Source organism: Oryctolagus cuniculus, chromosome 8, assembly GCF_051225735.1.
Source record: "Oryctolagus cuniculus isolate XC-2025 breed Fujian yellow rabbit chromosome 8, ASM5122573v1, whole genome shotgun sequence".
NCBI lineage: Eukaryota > Metazoa > Chordata > Mammalia > Lagomorpha > Leporidae > Oryctolagus > Oryctolagus cuniculus.
The window spans coordinates 36277591-36288439 of record NC_142874.1 but is presented as its reverse complement, the minus strand read 5'-3'; the positions used below and the strand labels follow the sequence as shown (position 1 = coordinate 36288439).

Genomic DNA, 10849 nt, shown 5'->3' with positions numbered 1-10849 from the left:
TTTCCTCTTTAATGGCACAGTAGCGTGGGTGAATGTGGACAGATTCCTGCCATAATTGTGCTTTATTATCTGTAGTTCAGCTTTGCACTGTTTGTTTTCATTTGCTATAAGCTTTCAGATAGAAGTAAACTTTTCAAAAACAACACCGCCTTTACTCTGGATGCACTTGAAAACCATAATGTGATTTTCTTTCTTTCTCTTTTTTTTCCCCCCATCCTCTCTCTTTTAAGATGACCTTGAGCGACGCCATGAGGAGCAAGGCAAGGCTGTCAATTACAGGGAGTACTGGAGAAAATGGACGTGTTGTGACTCCAGAATTTCCAAAAGCAGTGCATGCTGTCCCTTATGTGAGTCCTGGCATGGGAATGAATGTCAGTGTGACTGATCTCTCGTGATTGATAAGAACCTTTTGAGTGCCTTACACAATGGTTTTCTTGTGTGTTTATTGTCAAAGTGGTGAGAGGCATCCAGTATCTTGAAGACTTTTCTTTCAGCCAAGAATTCTTAAATATGTGGAGTTCATCTTGAGTTGTAAGGAATGATGAATAAAAACCACAGCATCCTTTTCTACCCGAGTTACAGACAAAGCTTGGCGGACATGCACAGCTAACATGGAAGTACTACGATCTAACTGAAGTCTTTGTACAGACAACAAACACGTTTCTGCAGCCACTGTTGTTAGTCTCTTGATTCATAATGACTGAAGCACACTTGACATCAACTGCATCAAGATGTGACATGTTTTATAAGAAAAAGGAAAAAAAAAACATTTAAAATTAAAAAAAATATTTTTAGGTATTTTCACACAAAAAAACTGGCTTTTAAATAAATTTGCTTCCATATTGGTCAGAAATGACAAAAAAAAAAAAAAAACAATGAAATCGAGTGGGAAGTAACTGACAAAGGCTTTAGGTATCAGTTCCATATTTTTCAAAGCCAAATATGTAAATGCTAAGGAGAGAAAACAAAAGAGAAGATTCCAATCTTGTAATTTAATATTGTTATTAAAACTTTAATGTATCCTATTCTTTAACATTTGGTGTTACTATAAAATTACTTGGCAATGCTTGACATTTGAAATAAACATTTTTCTATTGTTTTATTTGTAAGTGGTCCAATTAATTTTGCTTAGCTACAGTTTGGTCATAAATCAAGTGAGCTTAAATACACTACTGAATGGTTAGCTTCCCAGAGAAAATCCCTTTTTAAAAAGGCCAGGCGATTTTCCCAGTATAAACTTGCCCCCAAATAAAACCTGAAACTGTTTTTAATATGTCTTACTGTATGAAAAGAGATATTTGTTAATACAAAGGCATTTAATCTATGTAGATAAATGCTAATAGATTTAAAGAGCTAATATTAAACAATAAATATTAGAGTATGTGAGGTTCTATTAAAGTGTTTGAGCTTGCAGACTAGTGTTAGTTATAAATAAAGTCAGAGTTGCCTTGAAAGTGACTTTTTAGATAATTGCCCACCTATAAAATTCTGTAGACTAAACAAATTTTTTGTTTTAAAATGATAAGAGCTGTCAAAAACCTTAAATATTCTGAATATTTTAAGCATTTTTGCATTCTCTGCAGTATAGTTTCTTCCCATCTCCATCAATAAAAGCAATCCTAACATTTGTTTATTTATTTTAATAGCATTGTGTGGACAAAAATGTCACACTTCTATAACCTTTGACTAAACAGCTCGTAGTTCTTTTGCTAATAAATGTAAAGGATCTATTTTTCTCATCATTAAATACCTTTAATTTCCATTAAAACCTCTCAAATTAATTTAGGGCTATAAGCAATTATTAACATCCAGTAGCTTTTTAATATTTTACCATTATTTCTGCAAGTAAGCCTTTCTGTGACACTCGATATTTTACAAAATGATTTTAAAAAATCCTATTTATGATATTTCAAAGACGGGAAGGGAAGATGTAAGGCTTCACAGCAGCCACTCGCATTGAGCATGGTGGCCTGTGGTATCATGATATTCTTCACTAAATTTAGTTGTCCTCTCTTCACAAATTCCAAGATAGTACAGTTAATTTTAGTGCATTTCTCCACAGCAGGAATATTGGAGGTGCATTTTAAGTTTTGATAATAGATGCTAGAATGACCAAATTGCAGACTAAAAGTTTCCATATTGTACTAAAATTGTGTTTTGGAAAATGAAAAAAAATGATAAGTATACGTGATCAATGCTATTTATCGTACCTCTGGGCCTACTCTTCTAAAAATTGAGCTTACCAATTTTTCTCTGTCAAGCTTGAACTGATGTAAATAATTGAAATAATGTAAAGTTATATTTTCATGTTTTTATAGATTCAACATGACAAAAATACATAATGTAACAGTATTTCAACTACTGATAATGTTGATTGGATAATGCACATCTCAGCTACAAGCAGTAATCATAGTTTAATATCCATGTAACGGTGCATCAATATATTGCTATATAAATATGTCTGTGTGCATATAAGTGAAAAGTGGCCAAACAAGAGTGATGACAGCTGCCTAAAGGATTTTTTATTCATTTTATATAAAAACTGTTATGGAAAGACCAAAATGTTTATGAACTCTTCTTATGTAAATTTACAACTGTCCTTTATTGTACTTTTTTGTTTACAGTATAGTACCTTATTTTCTGCTGTGTTAAGTGGTGTCAGACTCCAAGGAGACATACACTTTCTACAACTTCTATTGAAGATATTGGAATTTCCAATTTTTCATGTGTACTATGTCAGAAAATGCTTTTGATTTTATTTTTAAATCTAACATCGGATGGCTTTTCTGGAGTGTTGTAAAAACTTCAATCATACATAAAACATGTTCTTACAAAAGGCCAAGATCTTTATTTATTTATTTATTTGTTTGTTTATTTACTTTTATTTAAGGAGACTCCAAACTAATACTAATGAGAAATCTAAAAGTGTGTGTAATTTTATTCTCAAACAAACCCAAGTGTTTCCAGTAAAGAAACACATCATTGCTTAGTTTCTGTGTCAACTACATACAAATGTAATAGAATTGGGGTAACTTTTGCAAGCTAAGTGATAGACAATTATGGTATTGTAAATCGTTACTAAGTGCTTTGACATCTGTAGATATAAGGCTATTATTTACATTACTTATTTTATGCTATATTTTGCTGCTAAAACATCATGCATCATCATCATCAGCCATCACACTGAGTTGTGATAATCATCTTAAAGAACAGAAGGTTTAAAATTCCATGATTTGGTTCTTAAAAATCTGCGCATTTTTTGTTTTACTGAAGGAGAGTATAAATGAAAAGCTAAAACTCTTATCACTTTAATAAAGCTTTTATTTTCACAAAGGTAACCACTTAAATGTTTAGATAATTATCTTCACCTATTTCCTAAAACTATTAAGAAATTTTGCTTCTTCACAATTGCACTTTTTAAATTTTGTGAATTTTAATATATTTAGTGCTTAATACATGAGTATAGCAATGCACTTACTGAAAAATACAGTAATATACATCTGCAAATATTCTAAGCATTTTGGCAATTGTGGTTAATAAACTGCACAAATAAAGAGAAGACTTGATAACATAATAACCCTACATGATGATTTCCAATACAACACCTTAATGTCATTAAAAAAACACTTGTGGAAATGTGTTAGAATTAAATATAAACCTAGAGGTACTAGTGCAGTAAGCTTAAACAATTATCTCATGTATCAATTCTAGCTTGCAATGTGGTTTGCGTGTTTAAACTTGTTTTCTTCTGAAAATAGGGTTGATTATGTAACATGTTTTGAGAGTACACTACTGTGTCATGTGAAATGAATTATAATTCAGGCAAATACTCTTTTTTTCTTTTATTCAAAGGAAATAGGTAGATGTTTTGGTTGAATTAGTTACACAGGTTATTGGTGTTATTGATCTTAATTGTGACTTATAGATTATTAATATTATAAACTATATGGATTATTAATAATATGAATGATATTATTAATAATATTAACTTAGGAGAGTTGATAGGCTTTCACAAATTTTATATGAAGTCTCAACAATCTTATTAAAGGAAATGTAAGCATTGTATAAATATTTGTTTAAAAATAGAGTAAATCTTGCCAAGAGTTCTAATACTTAAAATGAGTATATTTTAAACCACCAACATTAAAAATGGGTAAGTATAAATAAACTGTGTTCTTCTGAATGAGAAATTAGGGATGTAAAAGTTGTGTCAATGTTTTTGAAAGGAGGATTCCTCCTCTTAATGAGTTGTTGTGGCTAGGCCATGACCCTAGGAATTCTATTAGGTACTAATTAGTATATTATATATTGTCTATTTGTGTGTCTTATCACAACTCATAGACAGCATGTGGCACATGAAGGTTCTAGCTTATTTATATAAATACGATGATACTTCAACATAAAAACTGATGCAAGTGCCCTAAGATCCCGTAACCTGGAAAGTGCCTAGAGTGAAACTGGGTGGTGAGAATTGGTGTGCATGTTGTATGTCCTGTCACTATGCATTTCCTTCTCACTTTACCGTTTTGCATTCTCTTCTTGCCTTTAGCACAACTGCCAGTTTCCATTCATTGTACTGCAGATGGCCCCTTGCTTTCTAGTTTCATTCATGGTGCACATCCATGTTGTCCCATATATCTCAGGCTTGTCTGTCATGAGAGAGTTTGTTTGGAGGGTGCTTCGAATGCACTTCATTTTGTCAGATGTGAGTGACAGTTTCTGAGTCTGAGCAATAAATAACTCAAGATTCCTTGGGGGAAATAAAACATTCTTGCTAAGAGCTATTGCAACATCACTCACATATTCTGACTCAGTACTTCCAAATTTGTTATATTCCTCCATGTACTTAAAAGCCCCATAACTTACAGAGTTTCCATAGGAAACAAGAGGCTGCATGGTGAAGTAGCAGGAATGCGGACTCTATTGTTTGCTCATCAGAATTCCTTTTCAAAGCCGCTTTGCAACAGGTAGCAGGTAGTTCCATGTTTGAGTTCTATTCTCCAGCACTTTCAGACTATTCCTCATTTGCCTTTTTCCCATAGGTATTAGTTAATTTTGCAGTTTCAGTGCCAGATTTCTATAGGATATGCACAAATTCACCATTACTTCAGTGGAGATGCCTGAATTCACTGAATGAATTTGGTCATTTCTTGTTCTTTTTTTTCTTCCTTTCAGGTTAATGTGCTGATTTCATTTTACTGTAAATTGGAATGTGGGGGAGAGGATTAAATAAATTCTTGGGAGGGAGTCAAAAAACAAGGATTCTATTTTTATCTTCCCTTTTTCTCACACCTCTGTTCTGTCTCTTCTCTACTGGAGGATGTGGACACTAGGACTGTCTCCCTGGATTAAGGACAGGAAATGTGATACGATTATGTCAGACAGAATGCAATGCTGTCTCTTTTTAGACTAACGGTTTGAAGAAATGATTTCATGCATTGGAGCACCAGCTGATGCAGGAAAAGATTTTGCTATACAGTTCCAATTTTGTTCTGTCATCTCAAAACATTGTTAAACAGTCCTATCTTGCTACCTTCATTCATTCATTAATCGATTCAATCATTCCATCTAATGTATAGTTACTAAGTGTATCATTGTATTACTCAAGATCTGGTAATCTGGAAGCCTCTATTGTGAACATGAAGGAATATATTTTATTTAGAATGTAGTTTTGTTTTAATCTCATCTACTTAGAAATAATGATATGAGTATTTGGATCAGTCTGAGATGATTACAAGTTGTGTATATATATATGTATATATACATATATATTTATTTCTGTTTAATCATTTTTAATTGAGGACATTCAAACTTTAATTTAAAATAGATGTAACAGTTATCAAATCTTAAATCATGTGAAACTCTGCTTGTATATAAATGTATTTATCCTCTGATCAATATTTCTATCTTTATTCTCAAATTGCAAAATTAATTAAAAATGCCACAATTCTGTTATTTTAAATTGCTGCCATCTGCATAGCTTACATACATGTAGAATCTGTTTGCATAAAGATTAATTCAAATACAACCAAAATGTGTTAGGTAAGCCCCTAAATAGTAACTTACATTCAAACTACAACCAAAACTAAGTTGAATTTTATTGTTTTAAAGCCAAGTTGGTAATTTTTTGTTCAATAGCCTACCGAATCTATTAATGAAATTGATTTAAAAGCATATCTCCATTTATAATTATTTGTTTTAAAATACATTAGGAAAGTTTGGGGAGGAATTTACCATCTTAGTGAATTTCCTGATAAAGCAGAATAATTTTTTTAATTTGGAACATGTATGATATAGCCATGGTACTTCTATTATTATCACCCAGTATATTGTCAATATGTAAGAAACTCCATTTGGCAAGCATCAGAATCAATGCCAATTATAAGCTTATTAATGCACATTTTCCATGTATTTCTTTTTATTTTTATTAATGCAATCTAGAAGTTTTTCATGTATAGGTCACATTTTTACCTAAGCAGCTTATGTTCAAGAATTTTGTGATGTGAAAACTCCTATGTTTATTGGAATTATATGACTTAAACTGCTGGACTTGATTCATATCTAAGAACACATTTGTGTACATTTTTATAGAACTCAAAGGCAATTGCTTCATGAAAATGATTTGCGAGTTTCTTGAAGCACTCATGTAGAAATGGAAAACCACAGTATTATGAACTACATATTCTTTGTTAACCTATGTCTACCTCTCACGCCTCCAAATTAGGCCCTGTTGGGGCTTATTTCTCAACCGATTAGAGAAAAGTTTTATGAACACAGTCACAGGTTACCGTCATAGAAAACAATTTTATCTGATTCCTAGATCATAAGAACGTATCAGTCTTTGTGCATCATTCCTGTAATCATGTGCCTTAGTTCTCAGTAAGGGTTAATGGAGATGATCAGTTTGTAGCTGTCATCTTTATTTGAGATTCTTTTTAACTTATACTACTTTCTTGGATTTATAACTATATTTAGACTGTATCTTAAAAGGTTTTCAAGTCTGTTTTTGTGTATTATCTTGTCAGTTATTTTTGTTAAAGAGATAAACATGTCGTCATTTTTATTTAATGTTGTTTGTGTTTCTATGCATGTGTATGTTCATGTGTGTATTAAAAAATTCCACACACTCTGTAGCATTGCTTCTGGTAATTACTTATAGCATTGTTAACATATTTCCTGAGTTATTAACTGAAGCAATATTAGATGGCTTGTAGTAAATGATTATGGATGTTTTAAAGTGGTTTTCAAAATAAATTAAACAGTCATTTAAACATTAAAAAAAAACACAGTCACTAAACTCAAACCCAAAATTATGCCTTAATGACTTTATTTGAAATTGCTTGATTCTTCAGAATCACATTTCCAAAATTTATAATACACAATTAGTTATCAAAGCCTCTCCTCTTGGGAAAGACTTTGAGAGCCATGTGTTCATTGTGTCTGGTCTTTCACATTTTCTTCATCAGACAAACAAAAGCCTATGAGGAATGAAGTTGTACTTCACATTTGAAAATAATTTTCTGGAAATCAGAAACAAGATTACACCCCAGGGGTCTGATAGCATTTTCTAACATCAAAGGTTAATAAATTGCCAGTAAAATGTTTTTTTTTTTTTTTAGGATTAATTAATTAATTTATTTGAAAGCCAAAATTACAGAGAGAGAGGGAGATAAGTGGAACAAGCAGGCCGTGAACCAGTACCCATATAGGATGCCAGTGCAGCTTAACCCATTCCGCCACAGTGCCGCCCCTACCAATATAATTTTTCAAAGTGTCATGATTATCTTCATCAAACCTCTTTCTGAAGTTCAGAGAAGCTGAGTCATTGGCTGACAGTGCACATCTTGGACATATTCTAGGATCAATTCCCTATTCCTATATTTTTCTCTAATTTTTTAACCTCTTTGTCCTCCTTTATACAGCTATACTTTAGAATAGTACGAGTGTTCTATCTAAATGTATGACTTTCATCACCGATGGATAAACTTTTCAATTAGCATGCACCCTTGGACTTGAATTCATGTCCAGAACCAGAACCTTTTTATTTATTTGTTTATTTGAGAGGCAGAGTCACAGATAGAGAGAGGGAGAGACAGAGAGAAAAAGAGAGAGGTCTTCCAGTTGCTGGTTCACTCCCCAAATGGCCACAAATGGCTGGAGTAGGTCAAGCAGAAACCAGGAGCCAGGAGCTTTTCCCTCGTCTCCCACATAGGTGCAGGGCTCCAGTCACTTGGGCCACCCTCCACTGCTTTTCCAGGCCATTAGTAGGGAGCTGGATCCAAAGTGGAGCAGCCGGGACTTGACCTGGTGCCATATGGGATACTAGCCTCATATGTGGAGGTGTAACCTTCTACACCACAGTGCTGGCCCCAGAACATTCTCTAATTGAGTGGGATATATTTCACTGAAACAACTGGAGAAGTGTCATGATGGTTAATAGAAAGATAACAGTTTTTAAAGTAAAAAATGATATTTATTCTTATTTACATCTGAAATATTTATGATAAAAATAATTCATCATCCAATCTAATAATCAATAAGAAGAGATACATGTCCATTGTTGCTTAATGGCTATACTAAAACCATTTTTGATAAAGGTTAGATCATAAATACAAATGTACTTTGTCATCATTGCCTAGTAATTTGCTCCTGGAGAATGTGAAACATTTTGTAAAGAAAAATATGAAGAACTGGTGAAAATCATGGGTTGGATATATAATGTCAACTATGTATTTTAATTCTTTATAACATAGTAATTTTTAGCATTATAGGTTATTAAATGACAATATATGGATTTTTAATTTACATAAAGCTGCACATAAAAATCTAACACTATACAGCAATATGTAAATTTCAAAACACTTTCATGTTTGATTCTTTTAAAATTTTTTAATAATTTATTTATTTGAGAGCTTGGCACTGAGAGTGAATGGGGGCTGGGTGGGGAGAGAGAGAGATGTATAGAGGGAATGCCTGCCCACCAGTTCTTTCATGCTTATAGTAGCCTCTGGCTGGGGCAGAAGCTGGGGCCAAAAACTCAGTCGAGGTCTCCCATGTGGCTGGCAGGAATCCACCTGCTTGAGCCCTCACTGCTGCCTCCTAGGAGCCACAAGAGCAGGCAGCTGCAGTCAGGGGCTGGAGGCATGTATTGAACTCGGGCATTTGCACATGGGACACAGGCATCTTGACTGGTAAGCCAAAGGCTCACTCTCATCTTCGCTTCTTAGGTTATTTGTGAGTCATTATAGGCACATTATCATAGGATTGTGGTGGACATGCTGTTTTCCCAACACAATGGCAAAACAAGAAAACACCTTCACAAACATAAAATTTATTATTTTACGTTGCAAAGACACATGGTTTTACTTTTTACTTTCTCTGATTCCTCTTCCTTATGACTAGACTCTAAAAATCTTTGCTATATATAAATTAGCAAAAGCCTAATAATCTCTCAAGTACCATGTGAAAGTTTTCTTTTCTTATCACCTAACCTGATTATCCCACACCAATTTTGCTCTAATGAAAGCTGATTAATCACATTTTTTCTGTTCAAATGCTGTATCTAATGGAAATCTCTCTAATATAGCAATGTTGCTATACTTTAGTGATTTCTCTAAACATCTAATTCCTAGTGCAAGCTTCATGAGGCAGGGAGTAAACATTCTCATTCATCTTTCAGTACTTAAGACTTTCTGAAAATTATGATGATAGCTTACAGAGCAAAATATATGCCAGACATCACATTATTAAGTATATAGTATTGTTATTATCTCACTTTACAAATAGTAAATTTGAGCAGAAAGGCATGGAGAGATTAAATAAATCACCTAGGGATTTAGTAAGCGGTAGAACAAGGTTTTGTTCACGGGCCTGATGACTGTAGAGTCAGCACTTGGAACATTCACACGGGAAGATGTAGGTCACCCTACACTGCTATGTGATAAAAATGTGTTCAAATAAAAGAAAATGAAGTTTGGACCTGCCAACCAGAAAGGTCTAGGGCATAGCTTTTTTTTTTTTTTTTTCTTGACAGGCAGAGTGGACAGTGAGAGAGAGAGAGAGAGAGAGAGAGAAAGGTCTTCCTTTTGCCTTTGGTTCACCCTCCAATGGCTGCCACGGCTGGCGCGCTGCAGCCGGCGCACCGCGCTGATCTGAAGCCAGGAGCCAGGTGCTTCTCCTGGTCTCCCATGGGGTGCAGGGCCCAGGCACTTGGGCCATCCTCCACTGCCTTCCCGGGCCACAGCAGAGAGCTGGCCTGGAAGAGGGGCAACCGGGACAGAATCCGGCACCCCGACCGGGACTAGAATCCGGTGTGCCGGTGCCGCTAGGCGGAGGATTAGCCTAGTGAGCCGTGGCACCGGCCTAGGGTATAGCTTTGTAAAATGAACACCAACAGCACTGGAAAGCACTTCTGACTTTATATTGAAGTAGAAGAAAGTGGGTTTTGTGAAATCTACATGGGATAGTAATCTGTGAAGTTGGGAGGAACAGAGTGAAATAGACCCCCTGAAAAATGTGCTGAAGTAGTAGGAAGAATTGCTAACCCCCTAAAAGAGTGCGTCACCTTAACTGCATAGCCTGCTTTGCTGGGTTTGAAGCCAGAGCAGAAGAAAATGGCAGAATTCAACACATATCATGTCCCTTTCCACAAACTTTTTTTGTAGCACGTCATTTTTACATAGTGCTGTTTTATAAAAATCATATTTTCTGACTAGATAACTGAAAAATATCTTCTTCCTCAACATGAATTTATTTTATTTAGTGATGTTTCCCATTACTTTCATTCAAAAAGTCTATATTATTTCAATTATTTCTTAACAATCTTTACTGAATAAGCCTTCACTATCAA

General features: G+C 34.2%; 1 protein-coding gene across 7 annotated transcripts in view; it reads left to right on the top strand.

Moving 5' to 3' along the window:
• The window catches only part of GRIA2 (glutamate ionotropic receptor AMPA type subunit 2), a 170834-nt gene extending 163656 nt beyond the window's left edge, over nucleotides 1-7178 (top strand). For 3 of the 7 annotated variants that reach the window (XM_051819909.3, XM_089302275.1, XM_089302276.1), the window contains one exon: nucleotides 231-881. In XM_051819909.3, the coding sequence (XP_051675869.1) occupies nucleotides 231-395 (165 nt within the window). In that variant the 3' untranslated portion in view covers nucleotides 396-881. Of the gene's footprint in view, nucleotides 1-230; nucleotides 882-5175 lie in introns of those variants that run through there. The other 4 variants (XM_002716909.6, XM_008267278.5, XM_089302273.1 and 1 more) reach the window with 2 other exon arrangements.
• The last annotated feature ends 3671 nt before the right edge of the window (nucleotides 7179-10849 follow it).